This window comes from Setaria italica, chromosome IX (genome assembly GCF_000263155.2).
Source record: "Setaria italica strain Yugu1 chromosome IX, Setaria_italica_v2.0, whole genome shotgun sequence".
NCBI lineage: Eukaryota > Viridiplantae > Streptophyta > Magnoliopsida > Poales > Poaceae > Setaria > Setaria italica.
This window is the reverse complement of record NC_028458.1, coordinates 48,373,116-48,400,155: the sequence shown is the minus strand read 5'-3', so window position 1 is coordinate 48,400,155 and position 27,040 is coordinate 48,373,116. Positions and strand designations below refer to the sequence as shown.

General features: G+C 45.2%; 5 protein-coding genes across 8 annotated transcripts; 4 read left to right on the top strand and 1 right to left on the bottom strand.

Annotated features, from left to right (window-relative positions):
* Window positions 1–2,325: 2,325 nt before the first annotated feature.
* LOC101786187 lies at window positions 2,326–5,929 on the top strand. Its single transcript, XM_004984560.3, has 2 exons — window positions 2,326–3,024; window positions 5,098–5,929. Exons 1-2 carry the CDS (start codon window positions 2,559–2,561, stop codon window positions 5,652–5,654), a joined length of 1,023 nt encoding a protein of 340 aa, XP_004984617.1. The 5' UTR covers window positions 2,326–2,558; the 3' UTR covers window positions 5,655–5,929.
* A 1,835-nt stretch (window positions 5,930–7,764) lies between these two features.
* On the top strand, window positions 7,765–10,461 carry LOC101785781 (protein trichome birefringence-like 6). Its single transcript, XM_004984559.3, has 5 exons — window positions 7,765–8,914; window positions 9,019–9,211; window positions 9,298–9,488; window positions 9,672–9,830; window positions 9,937–10,461. Exons 1-5 carry the CDS (start codon window positions 7,878–7,880, stop codon window positions 10,262–10,264), a joined length of 1,908 nt encoding a protein of 635 aa, XP_004984616.1. The 5' UTR covers window positions 7,765–7,877; the 3' UTR covers window positions 10,265–10,461.
* A 134-nt stretch (window positions 10,462–10,595) lies between these two features.
* Window positions 10,596–13,669, top strand: LOC101785375 (protein trichome birefringence-like 6). Its single transcript, XM_004984558.2, has 5 exons — window positions 10,596–12,145; window positions 12,257–12,449; window positions 12,548–12,738; window positions 12,916–13,074; window positions 13,175–13,669. Exons 1-5 carry the CDS (start codon window positions 11,010–11,012, stop codon window positions 13,494–13,496), a joined length of 2,001 nt encoding a protein of 666 aa, XP_004984615.1. The 5' UTR covers window positions 10,596–11,009; the 3' UTR covers window positions 13,497–13,669.
* A 307-nt stretch (window positions 13,670–13,976) lies between these two features.
* On the bottom strand, window positions 13,977–21,230 carry LOC101784446 (histone-lysine N-methyltransferase EZ3). 4 transcript variants are annotated; one of them, XM_004984555.2, is made up of 17 exons: window positions 21,071–21,230; window positions 20,846–20,959; window positions 20,406–20,743; window positions 19,694–19,852; window positions 19,146–19,230; window positions 18,866–19,003; window positions 18,698–18,745; window positions 18,545–18,616; window positions 17,362–18,023; window positions 17,108–17,252; window positions 15,642–15,859; window positions 15,322–15,453; window positions 15,031–15,121; window positions 14,891–14,938; window positions 14,677–14,805; window positions 14,512–14,589; window positions 13,977–14,434 (listed from the first exon to the last, which is right to left on the bottom strand). In XM_004984555.2, the coding sequence occupies exons 1-17, from the start codon at window positions 21,116–21,118 to the stop codon at window positions 14,246–14,248; spliced, it is 2,694 nt and encodes an 897-aa protein (XP_004984612.1). In that variant the 5' UTR covers window positions 21,119–21,230; the 3' UTR covers window positions 13,977–14,245. The 4 variants fall into 4 exon arrangements, with proteins under 4 accessions (XP_004984612.1, XP_004984613.1, XP_012698160.1 ...); XM_004984556.2 differs by having other exon boundaries at window positions 17,362–18,014; XM_012842706.2 differs by having other exon boundaries at window positions 20,846–20,956.
* A 2,808-nt stretch (window positions 21,231–24,038) lies between these two features.
* Window positions 24,039–26,904, top strand: LOC101783763 (ubiquitin-conjugating enzyme E2 32). The gene is made up of 5 exons (XM_004984554.4): window positions 24,039–24,261; window positions 24,675–24,806; window positions 24,904–24,988; window positions 25,975–26,138; window positions 26,217–26,904. The coding sequence occupies exons 1-5, from the start codon at window positions 24,148–24,150 to the stop codon at window positions 26,646–26,648; spliced, it is 927 nt and encodes a 308-aa protein (XP_004984611.1). The 5' UTR covers window positions 24,039–24,147; the 3' UTR covers window positions 26,649–26,904.
* The last annotated feature ends 136 nt before the right edge of the window (window positions 26,905–27,040 follow it).

Genomic DNA, 27,040 nt, shown 5'->3' with positions numbered 1-27,040 from the left:
AGATGAATGGCCCAAGGTGCTGCACAACAGCTTCAGTGAAGAGACGCCGGTGATCTCGCTCGAGGGCATCGATGACGATGCGCGGCGGTGACGGCAGCGCTGTGAGGATTGGACCATCTTACAGGCAGGTGGTGAGCCACGGCGTGGACGCTGCACTCATGGCCTGAGATGACGCGCCTGGCGATCGATTTCTTCGTGCTGCTGCATAGTTAAACAATGTTTTTTTGGTAACCCACTGGTTTTTGGGTAATCTCGTGCTTAGTTTTGGATCAACCCATTACTTACGACTTTTCATATTGGGTTGAGTGGGTTGGACACTGGTTGACCCAATACTGACCCACTTGCATGCCTACCTGCATCTACTGTTAAGTTTTGTCGCGGTTCAAGAACCATTCCAATTCCAAATTATAAGTCATTCCAACTTTCTCTGAAGAGTCAAATTATTTTATATTTGACCTAAATTATAGAGAGGATTACAAAGATTTACGGCACCAAATAGATATACTAGGAAAATATATTTAATGAAGAAACTAATGATACTTATTTGGTATTATGAATGTTAGTACTTTATTATATAAATTTTGTCAAACTTAAGATGCTTTGACTCTTCAAGAAAGTTGGAATGACTTATAATTTGGAATGGAGGGAGTACCAACTAGACCTATCTACGGACATCCTTACAACTAAAATTTCCTCTCTTAGACAATAAAAAACTGCTTGGGCTCGAGGCAGCCATCAGGCTAGTTCAACTTGGTCGGAAAACATACTATAACATACATTATATCCAGATATTATTATGCACCTAAGTTTTGACTTTTCTAAATTTATAAATATTATTATGTACCTAGACATACACTATGTCTAGATGCATAATAATATCTATGAACTAAAAAAAGCTAAAACGACCTACAACTTGGAACGGAGGGTGTACATGATAAAAAAATCACTGCAATTGATAAAATGACATCTTTTAGAGGAAGGAGTTTCTATTCCATATCAACGTTCATCAGTGCAGGAATAAGTTTTGGAGGATTAGTAAACTAAACATGACGGCCAAAGCCGCCTCCGCATTAGGCTAGTTCAACTTGGCCGGAATACTTTAAACATGCACGATTAAAAAAATCACTTCAATTGATAAAATGAGACCTTTGATTGTTCCTGGAAAACAATATGTTTTCTTTGAGAGGAAGGAGTTTCTATTCCATATCAAGGTTCGTCAGTACAGGGACAAAATTTGGAGGATTAATAAACTAATAAACATGACGGGCAGCCAACTCCTAGAGTGCACTTCAACATTAGCTAGCATCCGAGTCCCCATGTTTACTACATGGATATCAAAGATGTTTCTAGAATTCTTTCCAAATGCCTAACTCCCAAATCCATTCAGCCACTTAAAGCACTTGATTGGCTAATTTTTCTGTACATCTTTTAATCGATGCATCCATGTCTTATTTCGCTCCATGATTTGACGATACGCCAACCACATATTTAAAGGAGTTGATGATGATGGTGATGATGATACCACGTACATTAAAAATATAGTTGTGGGTTACATGTTGGGCCACATAAATCGCCCCTTTTTTTTCGTGTATGTTTGCGTTTTCATAGAGCTTAGTAATCGTAGCTCGCCATTAGGTGTAGATTTGTGCCATGGAGCCGTCACTGGGCCAATGCTGAGACCACAAGAACAAAGCTGGGCTTTATTCCTTCTGCCACTGGCCGGGGCCACGTCCTCTTTTTCCATTCTCCTTTTTATGCACATTCCACGACGAGCGTCGGTCCCGACCCCGCCAGACAGAACAGAAATGCACAATCACGCAGCACGTTAGCGTTAAAGACGTGTCAGTCCTATGATTTCACATGCTTTCTGCCACTCCCAGGCTCCCAGCCGCCGCGCCACCACCCTCCACCACTGTCCACTTCCCACGCTCACGTGCTCCCCGGCTCACATCACATGAGACATGACGATGCCATCCAAAACTATCGCGCACAAAAGCCGCCAAGCCCCGCCTTGAATTGAATCTCACAGATCGACGAAACAGTTGCCGGCCGCGCTAATAGTGACAAACCCAAAAGATTCCGTTCCCAGGCCACGCCCGCGTGCCGCTCGCCAAATACCCACCAAAACCACACCTAAACCGCTCGCTTTATATTTTATATTACTCCCTCCGTTCCTAATTGCATGTCATTTCAATTTATTTGAAGAGAATTAAAAAATTTATAGCACCGAATAAATATACTATGAATTATATATTTAATAAAGAATCTAATAATACTTATTTGGTATCATATTATATATTTGTACAATAAAATTTGGTTAAATTTAAAATACTTTATCCTTAAAAAAATTGGAATGGCTTACCTGGGGTGGCACATTGCTCCATACACTAAACAAAGCGTATCGATGACTCGATCCCTTCCCCGTAAGGCCGTAATCCGAACCATTTGGTCAAAACAAACGAAGCAGAAACCTCCTCCTCCTCCCTGCCTCTCGCACGCACCGGGCACCACTGGCCGGGTCGTCTCCAGAGCCTCCGCCCTCCGCTCCGCATCTCGCCATGTGCGGTGGGTGCTGCCGCCGTCAAAGCGACCCCGACGGGAGTCCCGCCGGAGGAGGAGGAGGTCGTCGGGGGTTCTGCGGGCCCGCGCTCGCCGCCCTGGCCCTGGCGGCCGCCGCGGCGGTCGCGTTCCTGGAGGGCACGGCCGGCGGGGTCTACTACGCGGGCGAGGGGTGGCTGCACGAGTGCGCCAAGTGGGACGCCGAAGGCGGCCGGTTCCTGGTGTCCACCTTCTTCGGCGCCGGCGTCACGGAGGTGCGCGGCGGCGGGGTGGCGGAGGAGCGGGTGGTCCTGGCGGACCCCGACGCGGCCGGGAGGGTCGCGCTGGGGCTCGCCGTCGACGCGCCCCGGCGCCGCCTGCTCCTGGTCTACGCCGACCGCCTGCCGCGGCTCGGGTACGCCGCGCTGGCCGCCTACGACCTCGGCTCGTGGCGCCGCCTCTTCCTCACCCGCCTCGACGTGCCAGGTACGTCTCCACTCTCCCGGCGGCACGATTGCCCTTGCCCTGTTTGCTAATCACTCCGTACTAAATACTATGGTTTGGCCGGAGGGAGCCGCCGCCCGGGAGGTCACTGACCTGTGGGCCTCAGTTTGCGCCGCCGCCGGAATTAGTCCGGTAGGATCGTATAGATTTGCCTGAATGTTTCATGGCAGGCATTAAATTCTGTCTCGACTTCCATGAATGAAGATTGCAGGTTGCAGTTACAATCCGTACAGAGAACTACGGTTAGGGAGTTCCACTATCAGTAAAATTGGAAAAGTTAAGAACAGTGTTATTCGAACACATGAATTTTGTTTTCAGTCGGTCTTCACCCAGTACTGATGCGCTAAATTTTCTCCAGTGGACAAAAAAAAGTGCAAGCACGCATTCAGAAAGTACGTTTTTCACCACGTGAATGAATGGCTCACGTTTTCTGTAGAAACTAATTCACTCTCTCCAGTATTCCTATACTCCTGGCACACCTGCGACCTTCTAGAGAACTCCTGCGAAATTCACAGTTTTCAAACATGGCTGAAGTACTCCTGCAGTGGAAGTACTGCTAGAGCTAAATTAAAGGTCGTCGTCAATTTTCCTATAATTGATTTTGAAGGCGTAAAAATGGGAATGCCATTAAATTTTTCTATGGCGTAATTGCTCTGTTCACCATGTACACCCAATTTGAAAATCCTGCATCCGCCACTGCTCATATGCATGTCTTCCTCCACAATTCATCGAGTTGTTCTGCATGGATGTGCTTCTGTCGTTGTCAGAACGTTATACTCCTTGCTGCTTATTTTTCCTTTATAGGTCCTGCTTGGTTACCCCTCCTTCTCGTCCACCCCCGCCGCCCCCATCCCCGCCGCCGCTCCCTTCTTCCTCCACGCCGCCCGCCGGATCCGCCGGCCTCGCTCCCTCGTGCCGCCGCACGGGCCGACCGCGGTGCCCCCGCTCCTCCTCACCGCCGGCTTCACTCCAATCTTCGGGTGGCCGCCCGTCCATCCCCTCCTCTACCGCCTCCGCGCGGCCCACCACCCCTTCATCCACCTCCGGCGGCTGCCCCGTCACTCCGTCCGCCGCATTCACGCGCCCCACCACCCCGTCCTTCCGCGGCGGGGCCGGAAGCCGAGGCGCCGGTGGCGGGCACCCGTAGCAGCCAAGGGCGGAGGCACCCGTCCGCCCCACCGCGCCGCAGCCACCCGTGGCCATCCCGGACGCGAATCGCGCGGCCGCGGCTCCCCGCCTTCACCAAGCTCGCGTCGCGAACGCCTCCTTCTGCCTCGCCCCATCCCTGTCTCTGTCGCTGGAGGGAGGGGGAGAGATAGACGGAAGGAAGCAGCGGGCGGAGGCGGTTCCCGTTCATGGCCGCGGACCCGCCGGCGGCGGCCACGGGCGCGGCGGTGTAGACGGCGAGGAGGAGGAGAGCGAGGGCCATGGCTGCCATGAGGAAGAAGAGGAGAGGGGGTGGGGATTACAGAGAAGGAGCAGGGGTACAAAGGAGGGGCTGTATGGTCTTTTTGGCACTGCATTAATTGCTTTTAGTCACTTTTAGGAGGTGGAGTCAAACACATTTTTAGGAGGTTTTAGATGGCTGCTAAATGCTTCTAAAACTAGGCCTTGTTTAGTTGCCCAACTTTGGGCAACCAAAATTCCTGTAGCAATACTGTAGCGTTTCGTTTGTATTTGTGAATTATTGTTCAAATATTGACTAATTAGGCTCAAAAGATTCGTCTCGCAAAGTACAACAAAACTGTGCAATTAGTTTTTGATTTCGTCTACATTCAGTACTCCATGCATGTACCGCAAGTTTGATGTGATGGGGAATCTTCTTTTTGCATAGTGCCAAAGTTGGGATTTTGGAGTGAACTAAACATGACCTTAGCTTGGAACCGCCATAATCTTTTGCACGTCCCAATTCTTCCCTAATGAAAGTTTGGTTATTTGATTGATCCAGGCAGCACGTATTTAAGCTGCTTTATCACTGACAGACCTTCATGACCGAACACATTGAGTACGCTGTGCCGTGTACCCAGCTTAACCCATCGCTGTTTGGTTTTGCAGGCGAGTCCACGTTTCCCGACGACGTCGCCGCCGACGAGGACGGCAACGGCTACGTGACCGACGCCAGGGGTAGCAAGATCTGGAAGGTGAGCCCGGACGGCGCGCTGCTGGGCGTCATCAGGAACGCCACGTTCACGCAGCGGCCGGGGGCGCGGCACAACCTCATCGGCCTGAACGGCATCGTGCACCACCCGAACGGCTACCTCCTCGTCATCCACACCTCCGGCGGCGACCTCTTCAAGGTCGACCCGAAGACGGAGACGGTGCGCGTCGTGAAGGTGCAGGGGTCGCTGAGGAGAGGGGACGGGCTGGAGCTGCTCTCCGCGACGAGGCTGGTGGTCGCCGGCATGCCGAGCCGGCTGGTGGAGAGCTCCGACGACTGGGAGACCGCGAGCGTCACCGGGCAGTACGTCGGGCCGATCCACCGGGTGGGGGCGTCGGCGACGGTGAAGGACGGGGACGTTTACATCAACCACATCTTCGGGTTCGGGCTCGGAAAGAAGAAGACGCACGTTCTTGCGAAGGCGGTGTTCACGCCGTTGGTCGCGGCGAGCTGACGGCCGGCCGGCGCCTCGCACTTGTGAGATCGGCTCTCGCTGTCGCTGCTTTGCTTAAGCAGTTAAGCGGCGGTTCATAGTATAACAGATTATCTTTAAGTTCAAAAAAATAGCAACAGATTATACTTGCGTGTGATATAGATGCCCAAACTTTTCATTGTACAATTAATTTGTTTGCTTGAAGCTACACGATTGTTCTGTATGCATCATGCAAAGGATGTACACGGATCATTTCTTTGGTCAATTCGTAGTTTTGATACCGCGGTGATAACTGACATCGAGCCGTAAGGCAGTGCTCTTCCACAAAAATGGGTGAACTCTTCCGTTCACAATGCTCGTCGGGATGTAGAAATTTGGTTAGTGCGACAGGCATACATCAGCTGCAGGCGTGCTGCAATTGCTTCCGAAATGCTTCATTTCTTTTGCCCGCTTCTTCTCCTTTTATCTCCAAACAACTGGAAACTCAGCGACCCTCATAGACACGTTTCCAAGGTTGACGCATCATGATGCATTGGGTGGAAATTAGAATCAGGCGAGATCAGCCATTCAAAAGATTGCTTGAGGTTTTCATTTACCCCTAATCCCCATATATAGTCATCTTGTCAGAATGTCTGTCATTTTCCTTGCATTTTGACTGTTTGGTGCTGGGAGACTAAGGGGGTGTCAACATCCGCGACTAAGGGGGTGTTTGGATACGAGGTGTTAAACTTTAACAGTGTCACATCGGATGTTCGGATGATAATTAGGAGAACTAAACATGAGCTAATTATAAAACTAATTGCAGAACCCTGTGTTAATTCGCGAGACGAATCTATTAAGCCTAATTAATCCATCATTAGCAAATGGTTACTGTAGCACCACATTGTCAAAATCATGGACTAATTAGGCTTAATAGATTCGTCTCGTGAATTATACTCCATCTGTGCAATTAGTTTTGTAATTAGCCTATATTTAATACTCCTAATTAGCATCCAAACATCCGATGTGACGGGTGTTAAAGTTTAACAGCTGGTTGCCAAACAGGCCCTAATTTAATGGAGACAGAATCAGCGAGGTGCTCTCCGTCACGTACTCACATGTCCTGCCACTTTTAAATGATCAATCATTGCTTCCTTTTCATCTAAAGGTTCGTTTGGGGGCCACGGTTGCGCCTATGACTTGTTTTGTGAAGCAGATTTTTTTAATATCGACTTATTTAGATGAAAAAATATTGATAAAATGATTTCTCTTGGCTGTGTAACATGAATAAAAATGATTAAATATTTATAATACCCTTATCTGTTTTATTTTTTATTTTTCTCTTTTCTTTCCTTATTTTCTCCCCTCTCTAATTTCCCTTCTATCCTTTATCCACTCCTCCACCGCCTCCTGCTCTCCTTTTTCCTCGTCGCTCAGCTCTCACTCGATCCCCTGCCTCGCCGCCTTCCCTCGCGCCACCGGCGCCTTCCGGCCGCACCTCCTCCCCTACGCCGCTTCCATCTCGCTCCCAACGCCAGCCGCCTCCACCTCGCGTCGTAGCGCCACTCGCCTCCACCCTGTGCGCGCCATGCCCGCCGTTGGGGAGGGAGCTGCAGGATATTTTGCGTCCCTGTAATTGCATCCAACTTCAGGGGTATTTTGGTCTGCTGGGGATGCGGGTTAGGGAGGGAGCCGCGGGGAGCAGTTTTTTCGTCTCCGCCTCCCTCAAATGGCTCCAGAGAATGGATTTTGGGAAGCTTCTTTCCCGAAGCCATTTTACAGCCGGACTAAAATTCATATCACATTAAATATTCGAAGGCTAATTAGAAGGACTAAACATGAGCTAATTATAAAATTAATTACACAGATGGAGGCTAATTCCCGAGATGAATCTATTAAGTCTATCCATCATTAGCATATTTTTACTGTAGCACCATATTGTCAAATCATGGACTAATTAGGCTTAATAGATTCATCTTCCAAATTAATCTCCGTCTGTGCAATTAATTTTATAATTAAACTATATTTAATATTTCTAATTAGTATTTAAATATTTGATGTGACAGAAATTTTAGAAGGTACTAACGAAACGAAACAAACGGACCTAACTCTTTCCAGCGCAGCACCCGAACTTCACATTCATCACGTCACCGACTCACAAGTCACAACACGATCCACGGCTCACTTCGGTGACTCGCCATTGCCGTGCAAGCTGTTCACCTGCCTCCTCCTTCCCCCCCACCCTTCCCAGCCGCCCGCAGGCCAATGGAGAGGCAGAGGAGCCCCGCCTCCTGCTCCAGCTCGTACCACCGCCACCTGCTGAGCCCGAAGAGCCTCCTCCTCGTCTCCCTCGCCTCCTTATCCCTCCTCTCCTGCTTCCTCTTGGCCCTCCGCCAGGGCCGCCCGCTCCACCTTCCCTTGGCGTTCGCCGCTGCCCCCGCGCCGGTTGTTGCGGGTGGTTGGGGTTACTGGGGCGGCCCAGCGGCGGCGGAGGTCGAAGAGGCGGTTCTTGGGCTCCGAAGAGGAGATTCGGTCGCGGAGGGAGCCCGCCCCGCTGGTCCCGGAGACTTGTCGGTGCGGGGCGTGGGCTCGGTAACGGAGGCGCAAGAAACTGCTACTGGAGGAGGAAATGGTGGAGCACCCTCGGATGGTGAAGTCTTGAAAGTGCAAGAGGTTGGGGAAGCAAGAAACCACTCTCTTGGAGGCTTGGATTCGGCTGTGGAGGTGAAAGAAGCTGCTGCTCAAGGCAGTGGTGGCGAGAGGCTGACGAAAGCGAAAGATTTGATTTCGGAGAGGCCAAACTTAGCTGAGGACAAGAATCTTAGCAACGAAACTCTTGGTTCGGCAGCTGCATCAGCAGAGAAATTGGAGGTAACGGGGTCCTCGCGAGATGTCAATTTCTCTGTTCAAGCTTCAGGTCCTGCAATGAATACGAGAGATGAATTCTTGCGAGGCGGCCATGATGATGATGGGCGCAATTCGTCTGTGCATGGAGCTTATGCTTCTCAGAAAGGGGGGCACTGGGAAAGCTCAGATAATTCAACGTTGGGGAACAACCCAGGAGGAACTCCAGTCAATCCAGATGAGCAAGAAAGGGCTAAGAGCAGCATCGATTCTGCGCAAAGCAATGCAGCACAGTGTGATGTTTCTGACGGGAGTTGGGTGTTCGACGAAAGCTATCCACTCTATGGGAGCAATTCATGCCCATTTATAGATGAAGGGTTCAGCTGCCAAGCTAATGGAAGAATGGATCAAAGCTACATGAAGATGAGGTGGCAGCCTAAGCATTGCAATGTCCCAAGGTGTTGCTACGCTAGTACTGTATTTGCTCACTTCATCCATTGCTTACGAGTTAGGAAATGCTACTAGAAAGTTGCTATTCACTAACTTCATGCGGTAATTTTAGGTTCAATGCAAGGAAAATGCTTGAGATGCTGCGAGGAAAGAGACTAGTGTTTGTTGGAGACTCCATTAACAGGAACCAATGGGAATCCATGATGTGCTTGCTACGAACAGCAATCCCAGATCCTTCAAGGATTCGTGAAACTCATGGCCGCAAGATTACTAAACAAAAAGGGTATTACAACTTCAAGTTCCTGGTTCGTATGATATATAGCTGATGTAGAACTAATCCGTTCAGTTTCTAGACTACTGTGTAATAGTCATCTCAATATTGTTGTTGCAGGACTATAATTGCAGTGTGGAGTATCATACTACACATTTTTTGGTGCATGAAACCAAAGCAAGAATCGGCCAAAAGCGCGCAATGACACTACGGATTGATACCATAGATCAGAGCTCATCAAGGTGGAAAGGTGCTGATGTGCTTGTGTTCAACTCTGCTCATTGGTGGTCGCATCACAAAACAAATGCTGGGTGAGTGTTGATTCATGCTATCACTGCGTGGAACATAGCTCTCATTTGGAATGAAATAATAAAAGAAATTCAATATTTGATATTCTTGTTTCCTTTAACCTTCCAGAGAAACAATGGCCTGATCATGTATTTACATAGGTATACTCTAATTGCTAGCATCTGATGATTACGTGTTAATTGCAGAGTGAATTTCTATCAAGAAGGGGATCATGTTCATCCCCACCTTGAAGCCTCTACAGCTTTCCAAAGAGCACTAATCACATGGGCATCATGGATCGACCGCTACATCGATCCACGGAAAACTCGAGTGTTCTTCCGGAGCTCATCCCCATCACATTTCAGGTCTGGTCCTCCACTGTTCAGTCTAACACTGGCAACTTCAGAGCTGCTGGCTTGCTTGGGTCTCCTCTATGCAGCATGCTTATGTAATGTTTATCGCTGGTTTCAGCGGAGGAGAGTGGAATTCAGGAGGGCACTGCAGAGAGAGCACACTAGAACCTAACGACAGCTGTGCGTGGCCAATGCCTGAGATAAACGTGATGCTTGAACAGATCTCAAAGCAGATGAAGATGCCTGTGACAATTCTGAACATTACCGATCTGTCCAGGCTAAGGACCGATGGCCACCCATCTGTTTTTCGACGGAAGGGGGTAGATTTAACAGCATCCAGCGCCCAGGATTGCAGCCATTGGTGCCTTCCTGGAGTGCCAGATACATGGAATGAGCTGCTGTTCTACCATCTATTGTCCTCAAAAGGAAAAGATCTGACAAGATAGTGACTAAACAATCGGTCCCGTTTCTTCTCTTTTAGTTAGGCCATTTTTTCCTGTAAATGTAATTCGATTGCTAAAAGAGGGCGTAAGAATGTATATGTTTGCATCTTTTCTCCAGCTGATTATACGCCGGGCACATAGTCAAATGTCGTGTGCCTCCTAAAATGTTCCTTTCAGCCAATGAAAATATAGTTTGCTTATCATGGAAACACAAAGTTCTCTCCTCCTATCTAAACTTTAGCTTTAGCCCATCCCATGAATTAGGCTAAACCCTATGGTATTACAAATGGATTGTGTGTGCAGCGTATGCTCATTGCTCAACAACTACCAGATTTCTCGTCCACCACATTTTGATCATTTGAGATGCAGCCACTTCAAAACCATGAGCCATCTCAGAAAGGGGGTGTTCAAAAAAGCATGAGCTGATGAGCCCATCATGAGGCTTAAAAAAAAAAAAACGGGGGGGACACCTGCTTCTCTTCGATATCCAAGAAAGCCCACTAAAAAAAGAGGTCATCCCAAGAAAACACGGGTCAGAGCTGAACATTATTCAGGTACGGTTATGCTAACTCCCCACTTACTCCACGACACCCCAAAGTCCCCGCTCCGTTTCCGTTACACCGGCCCCCTCCTCGCCTTCGTCCACTCCCCGCCGCTCCGCCTTCATTACCACGCCAGCCGCGCGGCTAGCAATTGCCGCGCCAGCCGTAGCTTCCTGCCCCGCGGCCGCGGACCGTAGCACGGAGCAATGGAGAGGCAGAGGAGCTCCTCCACCTCCTCCTCTAACTCTTCTTATTCCTCCTCGTACCACCTCGTAAGTCCCAAGAGCCTCCTCCTCCTCTCCTTCGCCTCCTCGTCGCTCCTCTTCTCGTTCCTCTTCGCGCTCTTCGCCCTCCGCCACGGCCGCCCGCTTCCATTCGCTTCCGCACACATCAGCGCCAATGGCTCCGCTGTGGACATTGAGCGGGCGCCGGCTCTTGGGGGTCCCGTGGGCGGCGCGGGGGTGGTGGAGGTCGACGAGGCGGTTCGCGGGAGGCGGAGCAAGGATTGGGTAGCGGAGGGAACCCGCCGCGCGGGTGCCGGCGACCTATCGCCGGCTCCGGTCGTGGGCTCGGGCTCGGCGATAGAGGTGAAAGGAGAGGTTACTGGAGGAGGAAATGGTGGGGCACCCGCGAATGGTGAGGTTTTGGGGGGCCAAGAGATTGCGGAAGCTGGAAACTACTCGTCGATTGGAGCCTTGGGTTTGGCTATAGATTCTAAAGAAGAAGCTGTTCGTGTCGGCGTAGATGGCGAGAAGTTGGAGAAAGATTCATCAGTGTCCGAGAAGCCGAACTCCGCCGAAGGCAAGAATCTTAGCAAAAAGGCAGAGACGCCGTTAGATGTTGGCAATGCTTCTGCTTCCGTGGAAGTAACGGCAACAGCGGAGAAATTGGAGGGAGCAGAGTCTGTGAGAGCTGTCAATTTCTCCATGGAAGCCTCAGGTACTGTAATGGTGGTGAGAGGCGAATCCTTGCAAGATGGTTATGTGGGGAATGAATACAGTTCCTCTGTACAAGCAGCTTATGCTTATCAGCGAGGGGAGCAACGGGAAAGCTCAGATCATTCAGCTGGGAAGAACAACTCCGTGGCAGCTCCAGCCAATCCAGTTAAGCAAGATCCTAATCTGATTGAGGAAGCCGTCGCGAGCAAAATGGATTCCTCGCAAATCGATGCAGTACATTGTGATGTTTATGACGGGGGTTGGGTGTTTGATGAGACCTATCCACTTTACACGAGTGATTCATGCCCATTTATAGATGAAGGATTCAGCTGTGGAGCAAATGGTAGAATGGATGACAACTACATGAAGTGGAGGTGGCAGCCTAAGAATTGCAATATCCCGAGGTGCTTGTTGTATACTTGTATTAGTGCGTTTGCTCAGTCCTCTGGTTGCTTAGGAGTTTAAAGGTACCTCTATGAGTTTGCTATTTGCTAACTTCATGCGACAAAACTTAGGTTCGATGCTAGGAGAATGCTTGAGATGCTGCGAGGAAAGCGGCTAGTGTTTATCGGGGACTCCATAAATAGGAACCAGTGGGAATCCATGATGTGCTTGCTGAGAATGGCAGTCTCAGATCCTGCTAGGATTCATGAAACTCGTGGCCGGAAGATCACTAAAGAGAAAGGGGATTACAACTTCAAGTTCTTGGTTAGTACTATATCTGATGTAGGACTACTGCATTCATCAATGTCTAGGCTTGTAGTTGTAGATACTAGATAGTAATCATCTTGGTATGGTTGTTACAGGACTACAACTGCAGTGTGGAATTTCATGTGACACATTTCTTGGTGCACGAAGGCAAGGCAAGAATTGGCCAGAAGCGCACAAAGACACTACGGATCGATACCATTGATCGAAGCTCATCAAGATGGAAAGGTGCTGACGTGCTTGTGTTTAACACTGCCCATTGGTGGTCGCATCACAAAACAAAAGCTGGGTGAGTATTGACTAATGTGAATGACAGTCACTTCAGATGAACGAAATTCTTATTTGAAATCAACCGTGAAACAAATAAAACCATTGATATTCTTAGTTCTTACAAGACCTAGAGCTTGCAAAGAAATAGTAACTAGACCATGCTATTAAGCATCTGGTTGTTAAAACTATTTCGCAGAGTGAATTATTATCAAGAGGGGGATCATGTTCACCCCCATCTCGATGCCTATACTGCTTACCAAAGAGCACTAACCACTTGGGCATCGTGGGTCGATCGTTACATCAATCCACAGCAAACTCGAGTGTTTTTCCGAAGCACATCCCCATCGCATTTCAGGTATGGCCCTTAACCGTTCAACCTAACACGAGCAATTTCAGAGTTGCTGCAGTCTCCTCTGCGCAAGCAGGTCAATGTAACAATTTATGGCTAATTTCAGCGGAGGAGAGTGGAATTCAGGGGGACACTGCAGAGAGAGCACGGTGCCCCTTAATGATACTCATGCAAGGCCGGTACCTGAGAGAAACGTGATCCTGGAACAAGTCACAAAGCAAATGAAGACTCCTGTGACAGTTCTGAACATTACCAATCTATCTGGGATCAGGATAGACGGTCACCCATCTGTGTATGGCCGGAAGGCGGTAGGTTTAACAGCATCAAGCGTTCAGGATTGCAGCCATTGGTGCCTCCCTGGAGTCCCGGATGCATGGAATGAGCTGTTATTCTACCATTTAGTGTCGTCACAAGAAAAAAGGATGTAACAAGTTAGTGACTCAATTAATTGCCCCCTTTTTTTTGTTGGGTGGGGTCTTTATTCTCGTCTGTAAATGTAAATTTGATTTGAAGAGCGAGCACAAATGTGGCTCATAGATTCCGTCGTATCAAAATATAGATTTTAAAAGCCATGGCTATATCCATCTCGGCTATTAGATTCTCTAGCGTCTACAGTTTGGAACAATTGGAAGCTTCCTACTCCCTCCGTCCCAAATTAATATTCGTTTTAGCTTTTCTAGTTGCATAAATCCTCCGTCCCAAATTAATATTCATTTTAGCTTTTCTAGATGCATAAATTTTATTATGTATCTAGATATAATATATATATATATCTAGATGCATAATAAAAGCTATGTACCTGGAAAAATTAAAACGAATAATAATTTATGTGCCTAGAAAAATTAAAACGAATAATAATTTGGGACGAAAGGAGTATCAGCTATAACTTACTTTTCGCAACACAGACACACAGTAAGGTTGTCACCTTCCAACCTAAAGTCCATGAATGATTAACAAACTTTTCGCCAACACAGTAAGGTGGTCACCTTCCAACCTAAAGTCCACAATGTTGATATTCTTTTTTTTTTTCTCAAACTTGATGTCTGAGAGCTTATTTATGAAGGAATATAAAATATGTTTATCTACCGATGAAGCCCTTGTATAATGATCTAGGACTAAATCATGTATTAATTGAAGTACTGATTTACACCAGATTGTATACGGGACCACTCTTCAACTATCGAGCAACTTTGTGTGCTCGATGGTGAGAGATAGATGCTTCGTCCTTCTTTGATCCTTCTGGTCTCCTAGCCCAGGCCGGAGCCTGGTCAGGCCCGTAACGGTAATCATAGAAGAGCTCCTCGCTAGCCTCAATATGTTCTTTTGCATAGATACCAACCCGATGGTCGCCAGCCACCAGCATCACCTGGAAAGTAATATGAAGTTAAAACCAGCAACATAATAAAGAATTACTAGATAGTACTCAACAATTGCAATTCTTACCTTTGCATAGCAGTTGGGGTTAGACGAGTGATTTGCAAACTTCAATTTGTCCCCCTTGCGATAAGCATCCAATACAAACTGCATGGATGTATTGAATTAAGCTTACTGCTTTGAACTAAACAAATAATCCAATCCAATGGAACAGAGAGGAGGGACAAGGGGTACCTGGTCATTTAAATCAAACAGAAATGACGAGTTTGCCCGGTCATATATTTTGCCACGCTTGTCAGCTTCCTTGTGAGAGATCAATTCACCAGTATATTCTCCAAGATAATCATTTTTACTTACAGGATTCTGCATATTGCAAGGGGAAAAAAGAATAAACTAGCTGGAATAAGATAGTACGTATCACACTAAAAGGTTCTTTCAGTTATCTGACCTTAATGAATGCACCCCAACCTGCAATATCAGATCTTCCTAACAAAATCTGATCCATGATCAACAATTTACGCAGTTAGGGATAGTAGAGCAAAATGATGCAGAGAAACAATAAGACCCTGAGTACACTCTCAGTCTCACCCTTTGCTGTTGTTTCAAAAGGAGCTTCATATTTCCACACTGATAACCATCGCCTCTTGCAGGTGGCTCACCAAGTGAACCATCTCCACAGCTGAAGAAAATAAATATCAGGTTATGTGTGATAAACTATAACAATACAAATCAGAACAAGACAAGCAGTTAACGAAATTTAAAGTTTCTCCAGTCCTGACAAAATTTAAAGTTTCTCGAGTCTTGACCCTGTTGTGTGATAATTTCAACGTCTTCATGGACACATAAAGGTCAGTTGTTAAATAGACCAGTGCTGATTACCTCACCCAGCAGTTCCTGCAAACATCCGGATCACATTCACGACTGGCGGCAAAACAGGGGCACTGTCTGCTTCTGCATTGACTTTTTGCACAATGGCAGCCTCTAAACTTGTTTTTGCAGCTCTTTGAACACCTATTGATTAAATAATCATCACTAATGAGAATTCAGAAATGAAATCAGTATACATTTTTTTCTTTATATTTTCATTAGTAAGAACATATAAAATTGGTGTCAACTGATACTAATCACTAGGCAGGAGTAAATGAACAACATAGTTCTGCTCAATAGAAAGGGAAAATTAAGCATAACTTCGAACATACCCACAGTACTTCTCACAGCAAGTTCCATTTTCCACACAAGGGCAATCTTTGCCACACATTTGCTGGCACCCACATGGGTTATATTGTGTGTACCATTGCTTCCCATCACCAATTCTTTTTCTAACAGTTGGATGCCCTGCAGACTTCCAAGTATATTTCAGCTTTCTATTTCGGCCCCTCCGACGATAGATTCTTGTTCTGGCAGCCATGTCTTGCTCCTAGAAGACATGGACAAATAATCAAGTTACTAGCGTAACAATGCGAACAGAAGAACAAAGTTTGATTATTTTTTAGTGAAAAGCTGAAAACAGTAAGGGAATCCCTACTGTGGTAGGAATACATGAACTATATTAAATTTATAGAAGCATAAAAGGACTGCACAGAGGCTTAAAGACAACAAAAGATAAGGAAATAGTACAAAACAGAGAGGAAAAACTAACCAAGGGTAGCAAGCCAATATAAGGAAAGACTCCTAGCTGGTTATCTATTTACCTTTTACTTGTCAGTTTTGACTGTGCAGTAGTAGCGAGGCTATATCTTAGTCATTTCACTTGTGGAGGCAGGGTCTTAAAGCTGATCTCCAGCATGGTGGTAACCAGAGTTATCAGACCCAGACCACCAGGTGGTTTAACCAGGGGAAATTTAACTGGATAACAAACGAACCTCAAAGAGCTGATCTCCAAAGGAACTGGAGAAAACCAAATCTGGATTTTGAGAACAGGAATCTGTCCAGCCCAAGCAGATGCTTCATAAAAGCATCCGGAGATGGGGTTCAAAACAAGCACATCCAGATTGATTGGCAAGCCAATTAAGCAACTTATGCAGTTATGAGTTCAACAGGGAATTACAATCTGTAAGAATTTTTTTTGAGGGAATACAATCTGTAAGAACTTGGGACATGCACCTGTGGTTATTGGCTAGCTCTTTTTTTCTCATTTGTTTGACTATTCTTATATAGAAAATAAAACTCACGTTTCAACTAGTGATCCTTGGATCTGATAACATGGGTGGTCAGGCCTGATTCCATGTTTGACCGTTTTATGTCAATGTATGAACTAACAATCCCTTGGTTTTTCTCCTGTTGGATCAACAATATAACAATTTTGCTCCAAAAAAGCATAACAATCATTTATCCTGATAAAATGCCCTAATTTGCAATCTTTAACCACCGAATAGCTGAAAACACGGTGCCACCTATCAGGAGCTGGTTATTATTACCAGTTCTAATACCTTGAAACTTGAATTGTCTTACAAAATTTATTACCTTCAAAACCATGCAATAACTAACAGTCATAGTATGTGATAACTCTAGCAAATCATAACAACCAACTCGCAACAGCATAGTAATAGTCTGAATTCAGAAGAATATGGCCACAAACACTTTACATACTTAAACCTTTCTAATTAGAGCGCGTACCAAATGGTGAGATAAAGCACAAAAGCTAACAGTGCATGTCATCGCGTACCATGTAGTCTTGTTCAGTTTCTGCAAAGTCACCCAAGGTGGATTTACTTGGTCTCTTTGCCATCGTTGCACCATTGTTATACATGTAGTTGGCCACTTCCATGCAGGTCTTGAGGCCAGATAGTAGGTTTCTCGCTATGAGACAACTGTGACCAATGCACACAAAGGTCATACGACTAAGGGATTAAATTGTAATAACCCTGGCGAAAATGACACTAAAAGAAAATAAAATGTTTTGATACACCATATGCTTACCTATTCTTTCCAAATATCTCTATGCCCTTTAAGTATAGATCTCTCTCCAAGGGACTCCAACAAGAAAGAGTGTGCTCCATGAAATTCTTTGTTGAAGTTACGTTATTACTGTCTCTTCCCACATTTTCAGTAGTACTAGTTGTGCTTCCCCCCCAGATATCTTTGCTTGATGACTTCTTAGTGGACTCATCAAGGATTCGTAGTTTATCGCCTCCAGATTCTCTAGACTCTAGTCTTGTGTCACGAATCTCCGGAATGGAAAGTTTGTTCAGTATATTGCTAGCAAAAGAAACATCAGAAGTGAAAACCTTCTGCCTTTTGCCAGGAGAACGCTCCCTATACCTGGGTCCATGTTTTGAAATCTTGTGCTTCCCTAAACTACTGAGAGGCAAATCAGAGGATACATTTTCTGTTTCAGAGGTATCTGCGGAAGGCGGTGTAGTACTTTTTTCAGCACTCATGGAAGAAATTATTTTTGATCCGCTAGTTCCAACAAATGTCATGGACTTAATATTGTCTTCCTCTCGGTTTGAATCTTCAGATTCAGACAAGATGTTAACATCAACTTTGTGTGAGGCAGTTCTTGATTCCATAGTATATGTTGCACAGCCACCTAGATCATCATAATGTGCATCTTGAAATCCTTCTCTCCTCTGGGGAAACTAAAATTAAAATTAGCCTGGCACACAATGAAGTAATTGTCGCAACTCTTTATAAAAACATACAAGCTCAGTGGGACAAATGTACTAAAAGTTGAAGAGGTAATAGAATCGATCAGTGGGTGGATTTAAAGCACATTATGTCAAGGTCCCACACCAATAAAACTGACAGTTCTCAGAATCGTCCACAGGGGATAGGGATACAAGTTTCAATGCAAACTTGAGGATTACCAAACGGAAAATGTTGCTCCCTTCAGTTCACAACACTTGTTGTTCTAGAGTTGAGCACAAGAAGGAGGTAGATAAAATGACTAGCTTACCCTCAATTAATCTTCTCTAAAGTGTGTATATATGGGGAAAGAAGTTAGTTAATGATGTAATTAAGAAAGGGTGTGACTGGGAAAATAGGTCAAACTTGTCTAGAAGTTAAAGAATTATTTTGAAGATTATGGAAAAGGCTAAAACAAGAAGTATTTTGAACCGGAGGGAGTAGTCAATATGGTAGAAAATTTCATGAGACATACTCGAAGGTAGCACTGATCACCGCATGGCTTCTTGTTTTCATCAGGTTCAAAGCTGTATGGTTGCTTCTCACACTGACAAGCAAAATATTTCAAAATACTTAGGAGGGGAAAAATAGAAATTGCAAATGCAAATGCAAATGATCAATTACTTACTGGGAATACCAAATTCTGAGAACAACCATGGAGACGGCAGTCGAAAACCTGAGTGAAATAAATGTCCCAAGTAAATCTCAGCCTTGCAAGTTTAGTTGAACCAATTGGCAAAACATAAATTTGGCAACAGGGAGTAAAAGCAATAGAAGGCCAGAAGTTGAACTATACCAAGCATCTGCGGCAGAAGAGATTATCAAAAGAATCCAGAATGGCATCCATAGTTTTTCCAAGAGAAAGTTGCCTCTGTATCTTATCAGAAGATCCAGAGTGCTTCTCATTTTTCTCAAATAGGACTTCGGATCTTTCCTGTCATTTGAGGAAAGAGCAGGGTCACTATCACATTTTGGTCATCTTAATTAGAACAAAAACAATTGTAGCGTAGGTACAGTAACATATATGGTTTACAAGTGACTTTACTAACTTAAAAATCTTAAAAAAGGTAGACAACCTCAATTTCTGACGGAGTTGCCTCAATAAACTGGGAGAGAACATTTACAACTTCTCGGTTCAGCCCATGCTCTTGAGTAGCTTTCCTGTAGCAGTTATACACAATCAGATAAACATGAATTCATATAGAAAAATAAAGTTCAACTTCTTATTCCGGTGTGCAAAAGTAACTAAACTCCATGTTTAGACACCATAGGAACTGTTCAGTAAAGCTTGTAGGCTTTGTCCCACTGGCACCATTTTAAATATACTGCATAACACTATGGGGTATGTATGGTACCCAAGGCAACAAACAAGTGGATAATCATGCAGGTTGTGCAACTAACTGTATAAACCAGTTGCAACCAATCTCCTCACGCACAGCACAGCTGGTTTCTTCTATGAATGTAGTTACATGGTTCTGATATGTGATATCTTTTAGATCTCAGACATCTTACCTTAATCTTAAAACTCTAGGGAAAAAACTAAGAACATATTCAAATTTTGAAATATTTTAAATTTTAGTTGCTGGAATATGTTATCATATACATTTTTTTGCAAGGTTATTACCATATCAACTGATCTTCTCCCCCAGTGAAGAAGTGTTTCTCTTCCTCTGGTTCTGGGATTTCTTCGTCACTGTCGCTGCAGATCAGAGCCTCATCTCCGGCTGCATCATAGTAAATTCTTCTCCTACCAACTGACTGATCATCGGCCATTCTTTGGTTTCTGTGCTGTGTTGTTTAAACGAGAGTAAAATATCAAAGGTAAAAAAAATATACAATACTTATTTTGACATGCTATATCAACAACATTGCATGCACATAAACTACTAATGGAATTAATCAAGCAAATAAACTCAGGTGGGTTTGCATGAACCATCAGCCATACAGTCAAATCTTCTTAGAACAATCGTGAATGTCACAAAATAGTGCCCATGGTCATCCCATTTATAAAGCATACGAACACAAAGGATACCACTATCTAAGACGTCGTATTTGCGATAGTAAACATATATTATATATGAATATTGCAGATGCTCCTGCAGTTCCCAAAGCAAAACTGGGTATGGAAATTTGCTCTTTTGTCCAAAATTTATATTTTATTATACGACTAAAGTACTCCCAAATTGGTTTTGAGCATCATAAAAGCACATGCATCATCGACTATCCAGTCCATAATCTCATCATAAGATCAACTTGGCACATGAACCCATTAGCGCCAAGAAAAATTGCAAGGCAGCTTAATGATATGTAATCAAAAGGGGGCAACAGCACTGTACTTGTCCAGGAAGATCCAAGTGGTGTACGGAGGGATTCTCTCAATCAACGGCAGCTTCACGAACCGTAGGACTGTTCTCTGTGCGGCACCGCCGGAGCCAGAGCCGGAGAGCACGAGGGTCCCAGCCGCCGGGTTCTCCTCCTGCACGTACACCACGTCCCTCTCCCCCATCCCGTTCGCCAGGTCCGACCCAGCTGGCCTGGACTGAAACTCCGCCGCGCGCTGCGACAGCGCGTTGCCGCCCTCGGTGCCCCTCGAAGCCACCTCCGTCGCCGCCGCCACGTCGAACAGCGCGCAGGTGTGCCTCTGCAGCGTCTTCCTGTTTGCCTCCAGCTTGTCCTGCAAAGAGGAGAAAACACCCAATCCACCGATTGAGCAATCCAAACCCGCAGCTCCTCGCGAAATTTCAGCAACGTGATCGGGTCGGGTGCGGGCGCTCACCTTGATGTGCGCGAGGCGCTTGGATTGGATTTGGCGTACCAGCTGCGTCAGCTTCCCGTGGATCGCGACTACGGAGGCGGCGGCGGCGTCCCTGCCCGTCCCCTGATCCGACCGCTGCAGGCACCCAAAACAGGGTAACATCAAGCGGAAGAGATCGAAACCAATCAGATTGGGGAGATCGGTCCGGCGAACCCGGGGCGCGTGGAATCGAGAGGCCACGCTCACCTTGGAGCGCTGGGAGGAGGAATCGGAGGCCTTCGACGACGACGCCATGGCGGGCGGTGGCGCGGGAGGCCTGCGACGCCCCGCCCTCGCCTTCGTCTCCACTTCCACTCCTCGCGCTACAGGACCCTCTCTGTTCAGTTCAGCCCCTGTCGCACGCGGCTCTTCCGAGCAGTAAAAAGGTGGGTCCGAGGCGACGCGGGCTGCGTGTACATGTTGGTGACAAGTGGGGGAGGCCCGGAGGTGGGCCTAACTGTCAGAAGCAGGTGGTGGGCCGCGTCCCGCAGTTTCAAGCGCGGGGGCGTTCACATGGCTCCGCGGTGGACTAGCTGACGGCTGCCGGTTCGGGCGTTTCGCGCGTCAAGCGCGGCGCGGGTGCGCCCATATGATTGCAAGTTTGCAACAGAAAGTAGAATTTTCTTTTGGCGACTTAATTAGATTTGCATTTAAATTAATTCAAGATATCTTTATAAGTAAGCATTTGAGTGGACATAAAGTAAAGCACCAATGCGACACCTGGAGCTGTCCGACACGGCATGAGGATTCCGTGTGGCGCGCACCGGAGCAAGCTGACGTGAACCGGTCAACCGTATCGATGGAAACTTGAAAGTGTGTTGCTGTAATTTGTCTGGAATCTAACATTTATACCTTCCTCCTGATTCGAAATATTTATCACCACTTATTTTAATATTTGATCATTTATCTTATTTAAATTTTATTATAATTATATGAAAAGATAAATCATGTTTAGCGTGTTTTTATAATAAAGTAGGTCAAATATCGGGATTAAAAATTAACAGTGATAAATATTTCAATACAGAACAGAAGTAGTATCATAAACACAGTTTATATAAAGGAACACAATTATGTGTTTTACGATAATGGATGGTCATATGAAATTTGGAACCTATTGAACATACAAATCATTCATTGCACTTTTGATGAATATTGACAACAAAAAATACGAGAACGATGCTTGAGTATGTATGGCAGGCATACCTAATATTCGGTTTGAGTATGTATGGGAGGCACACCTAATATTCGATCGCGAAGCAAACGCTAGGTCTAAGGATTCAGTCACTAACATGTGCACCCATAAAACGCCAAACTCAAATTGAGGCGAACAAATGTAAACAAGAGTTAACTGATTTTTCTAAATAGCGTGCTTTGAAAAAATCATAATGCTTCTTTAGCTTAAACTAGAAAGTTTTATTTTAAAACTAAACATTTCCAAATATGTTTTTTTAGTTCAGACTCCAGAATGTGTTCATAGTCAAATCAATAGGCAAAAATTAGCACACCCCAAATCTGCAACACATTCATGCTAAAAAACTGTAAGAAAAAGCTAGTTGACCACCAATCGTGTACCAAGCGCTAAAGCGCGACTGTGTGGGAACGGCCTAGCCCAGCTTATTAGCCTCACGCGCGCGGTTAGGAAACACCCATAAAATTGATCACGTGGACCACGGAGAGCAGATGACCAAAGGTGCCGAAGGGGCATAATTAGTTGGCCACATGAGGGAGGGAGTAGGCCATGGATAAAACTATTCTATCTGTACTGCTAGGTTTTTTTTTGTTTCACCTCTTTAAAATGTGATAACTTTCTTATGGATTGTCCATTTTCGATTCCGATCACACCACTATCTTCCTCACAATAAGATCTTCAAAACTAGATCCATGATGCATATATTTCAAAATAATTTTCATGCAGTAGCAACTTATGTGGAATGTATAGTAACTAATTATATATTAAGTGTGTAGCGACTTATATGTAAACCTACCAACAAATATATACACAGATTGCTACCGGAATATTTATTATATGACATTGTTATATGTATGGAGTAAGTTGCTGAATTGTATTACATAAGTTTCTGAATTGTCTCTACATAAGTTTTTATGGTATCTACACATAAGTTGTTGCCTATTCTTTCATATAAGTTGATACATTTATCTCTATATAAATTTGCTACTCACGAGCAGACATGCAATTTATGTTTCTACACAATCCTTATATAAGTTTGATGCATCGCCTCTTCATGAAGCTATTACGTTGTATCTATGAAAGTTGTCTCTTGATCTATACATAAATTTTCATACCTAAGTTGTTATGTAATTGTACATAAGTTGCTACGTACAATTAATATATGTTGCTTGTTACATAAAATGCTTCAAAACATGTTGAATATAGATCTTATTTTGTAGATCTCGATGTAAGGAACATAATGGTGCGAACGGATTTGAAAACGGTCATTTCATGTGAGAGTTGACATCACCGATGATGTAGTTAGAAAGGAATAGGTGTTTTATCATGAAGAAAGTACGCTGGACAGTTAGGGTGTGTTTGGGAACATCATGCTAAACTTTAGCACCTGTCATATCGGATGTTTGGATACTAATTAGGAGTATTAAATATATTCTAATTACAAAACTAATTGCACAGATGGAGTCTAATTCGCGAGATGAATCTATTAAGCCTAATTAGTCCATGATTTGATACAGTAACCATTCGCTAGTGATGGATTAATTAGTCTTAATAGATTCTTCTTGTGAATTAGACTCCATTAGTGCAATTAATTTTATAATTAGTTCATATTTAATTCTTCTAATTAGCATCTGACCATCCGATGTGACTCTGCTAAAGTTTAGCCTATCGTATCAAACACCCCTTTAAAATACATCATAAAAAAATGCCGCGATTGTTTGTCCCCGCGACGGTCGCGCTTTAACGCGGTCCAAAACTGCAGGCCCAACGTGTTCCAGCCCAGTAGCCCGCTCGCCCGACTCCACACTTAATCGCAAGTTTCCGACCCCAATTCGCACACGACACTCCGACCAATAGTAACCCTCCACGTATACCCATCCACATCATCTCTCACCTCATCCATCACCGACAAATGGGCCCAAATTACTCGCCTGCCCCACGGGCCATACACCAACTCACGCCTCCATTAATATCACCCACGCGCTTCCACTACCTATCGTCCTCTCTCTCCTCTCTTCGATTCGCAATTCGAAGGCTTCCCAGCCTGCGCCGGTAGGCGGCGGCGGCGTGTAGAGGGTTTCCTGAGGCGGCAGCGATGGCGGCCACGGCGAAGTACAATCGGAGCAACCCGGCGGTGAAGCGGATCCTGCAGGAGGTTAAGGAGATGCAGTCCAACCCCTCCCCCGACTTCATGGCCCTGCCCCTCGAGGTCCCAATCTCAACCCCATCGCTGACCTTATCCTCGGGATTTGCCCGATCTGTTCTTATCCCGGTCCTAATTGAACGTCAAATCGATTATTGTCCTCTTATTGTTGTATTCGGTGTTTTAGGGTCTCGATAAATTCGTTGACTGAGTTTTACATACATTTTTGCTCTAGATCTGTTAGTTTTAATAATTTACTTGCTAATGTATGATAACTTAGCCATGGAATTCTGTTTGGTTCTTGCCGTTGTGGGAATAGAGGGAATGCAGATATCGTGTACATTCCGAGCATTTGGAGTTTAAGAGTGGGGATCAAGTGTCGTAGGTTTTACATTTTATGTTCAAATTAAGAGATTAAATATATCCATTTGTTTGGCACTCATAAGTTACTTACTATATAATGTAATTGCTTTGAGCAGGAAGACATCTTCGAGTGGCAATTTGCTATCCTTGGCCCTCGAGACAGCGAGTTTGAGGGTGGAATCTACCACGGCAGGATCCAGCTGCCTTCTGACTATCCATTCAAGCCACCTTCCTTCATGCTGCTCACGGTATGTAATATTACTCGGTGTTCCAGTATCCTTCTGCTATCTCACCATGTTTGGGACTGTTGCTAATCTTCTACGTCTTTTAATCTATGTGATGCAGCCAAGTGGACGCTTTGAGATTCAGAAGAAGATTTGTTTGAGCATATCCAATTACCACCCTGAGCACTGGCAACCATCATGGAGTGGTGAGTAGCCTTAGGCATTTTTTTTTTGTAAGTGACTGCTGATGTGCTCTTGCAGGTTCACCCAAGGACCCCTCTAATAAGCTGAAAAGCACCATTATTCGTAGTCCACTCTGATATAGTCTTGTGGGCTATACGAGCATGGTGCTAAAGAAATTACTTTGTTTTTCTTTTGGTCTTTGGAATTCCCATGTGGCAAGTACCCACCATGGCTAGGTCAAAAGTAAACACACATTTCTTCATTCTTAAGATTCTGTTTGTTTGTGAGCATGGAAGTTTGTAACACAATTAGGCGGGCAGTTAGGCCGTTACGTGAGGCCAAGTGTGTATCTATGTCTCAACACTACAGTCTTTAGATTCTGTTTGTTTGTGAGCATGGAAGTTTGTAACGCTATTAGGTGGGCAGTTAGGCTGTTACATGAGGCCAAGCGTCATCTGTCTCAACATTACAGTGGATGTTTCATAGTCTCGCTTTTCTCTGCTCCTGTATGCATTTGAACATTTTTTGCACCCACAAGTTTAAGACAACAGAGCATTGATTTGCTGCTCTTTCATATGTTGGCACCATTTTTTTTCATATTGCACATGCATATGTGCAGTATACGAGCATGGTGCAAAAGGAAATGGTTCTTTGGTTCTTTGAGGAATTGTCCTGTGGCAAGTATTTATCCGCATGACCCAGCCAAAGGAGGAACATTTACTTTCTATGTGTGGTTGTGTGCTATGTTTACTCTTAGTCGGGAGCTAAATGCATGTTGTAGTGTGCTGTACATTCCCTAAATTAATATGACACTGATTGGGAATATTATACAAGGACTATTTTGTTTCTGACATTTGATTTGCAATTGTGTTTAGTTTTATTATTTACTTGCATTCCAGTTGGAATGAGTTTCCTTGTTATATATGTTTGAATTTTGCATGCTTGTTTGTAGATTCATGGTTTTTGTGTCACAGGGTTTAACTGCTAAACTAAACTATTCTTTTTTCAGTGCGCACAGCGCTAGTAGCCCTGATTGCATTCATGCCAACAAACCCTGGTGGTGCGTTGGGCTCACTGGACTACAAAAAGGAAGATAGACGAGCACTTGCTATAAAATCACGTGAAGCACCACCAAAATTTGGCTCCCCGGAACGTCAGAAACTAATTGAAGAGGTAAATTCCCAGCCCAACCTCAGGCTCAAAAATGCATGCCATTTTTGTATCTTTGACAATGTACTTTTTCAACCACAGATCCATGAGCAAATGCTCACTAAGGCTCCTCCTGTTCCCCAAGCTCTACCGAATGGGCCAAACGACGAGTCTAACCAATTACCTGCAGCTGACTCTTTTGGTGAGCATGCAGACAAGGCGGATGAAGGTGGGTCTGTGTCAGTCTCGAGTGACCTTACTGAGCCTCAATCTGAGTCGGGTGTTGCAGAAAACACTGCTGAACCCCCAGTAGCTGAGGTTACCAACCCTCATCTGCCTGAAGCGAGCCACAGAGAAAACATTCCAAGAGTTCCCTTGGCACCGCAGAATCCTGTTGTTGCAATCCAGAAGCCAAAGCATGACAGGCTGTTGACCTTGGCCGCATTTGGGCTGACTCTGGCTATTATGGCCCTCGTGATCAAGAAGTTCTTGAAAATCAATGGCCTGGCAGGTTTCATTGAGGGCAAGTTCTGAGTAGGGTTGTGCATACTTTGGATAAGAGATGCCCCATTCCTCGTCTAAGGGGCTTTGCTATGCGGTCCTATAATTTTTATAACCCCGTAAGGTTTGTAAATGGCTGTTGTCTAGTTATAGATGAAATCAAAGTGGGATCTTATTATGTTACCCCATTGTATGTAGGACACTGATGAAAAATTGCTAAGGCTTTGCATCATCTGTTACTGTATATACCGTATTACTGTGCTATGGCTTGTTTGTAGTGCGCATTTTATTTGGCCGTGGTGCAGTGATCCATTTGATTTCGATGCGAAGACATCTCATATTCTCAACTCCCATCTAGAAGGTCCGCGTTGCCTGTGCATTCTCACCGGATGTGCAAGGTATTTACTTGGCTTGGATGAGCCAAC

What these genes read in the sequence shown, in the direction of transcription:
- LOC101783763 (XM_004984554.4), top strand. Translation starts at nt 24,148, where the DNA reads ATGGCGGCCACGGCGAAGTACAATCGGAGCAACCCGGCGGTGAAGCGG. An exon ending in TCATGGCCCTGCCCCTCGAG is followed by an intron (nt 24,262 to 24,674) that starts GTCCCAATCTCA and finishes TGCTTTGAGCAG; the next exon opens with GAAGACATCTTCGAGTGGCA. An exon ending in CTTCCTTCATGCTGCTCACG is followed by an intron (nt 24,807 to 24,903) that starts GTATGTAATATT and finishes TATGTGATGCAG; the next exon opens with CCAAGTGGACGCTTTGAGAT.
- LOC101786187 (XM_004984560.3), top strand. Translation starts at nt 2,559, where the DNA reads ATGTGCGGTGGGTGCTGCCGCCGTCAAAGCGACCCCGACGGGAGTCCC. An exon ending in CACCCGCCTCGACGTGCCAG is followed by an intron (nt 3,025 to 5,097) that starts GTACGTCTCCAC and finishes TTGGTTTTGCAG; the next exon opens with GCGAGTCCACGTTTCCCGAC.
- LOC101785375 (XM_004984558.2), top strand. Translation starts at nt 11,010, where the DNA reads ATGGAGAGGCAGAGGAGCTCCTCCACCTCCTCCTCTAACTCTTCTTAT. An exon ending in CATCACAAAACAAAAGCTGG is followed by an intron (nt 12,739 to 12,915) that starts GTGAGTATTGAC and finishes ACTATTTCGCAG; the next exon opens with AGTGAATTATTATCAAGAGG. An exon ending in ACATCCCCATCGCATTTCAG is followed by an intron (nt 13,075 to 13,174) that starts GTATGGCCCTTA and finishes GGCTAATTTCAG; the next exon opens with CGGAGGAGAGTGGAATTCAG.
- LOC101784446 (XM_004984555.2), bottom strand. Translation starts at nt 21,118, where the DNA reads ATGGCGTCGTCGTCGAAGGCCTCCGATTCCTCCTCCCAGCGCTCCAAG. An exon ending in AGCGCCTCGCGCACATCAAG is followed by an intron (nt 20,744 to 20,845) that starts GTGAGCGCCCGC and finishes TCCTCTTTGCAG; the next exon opens with GACAAGCTGGAGGCAAACAG. An exon ending in TCTTCTGCCGCAGATGCTTG is followed by an intron (nt 18,746 to 18,865) that starts GTATAGTTCAAC and finishes TATTTCACTCAG; the next exon opens with GTTTTCGACTGCCGTCTCCA.
- LOC101785781 (XM_004984559.3), top strand. Translation starts at nt 7,878, where the DNA reads ATGGAGAGGCAGAGGAGCCCCGCCTCCTGCTCCAGCTCGTACCACCGC. An exon ending in AAGCATTGCAATGTCCCAAG is followed by an intron (nt 8,915 to 9,018) that starts GTGTTGCTACGC and finishes CGGTAATTTTAG; the next exon opens with GTTCAATGCAAGGAAAATGC. An exon ending in CATCACAAAACAAATGCTGG is followed by an intron (nt 9,489 to 9,671) that starts GTGAGTGTTGAT and finishes TGTTAATTGCAG; the next exon opens with AGTGAATTTCTATCAAGAAG.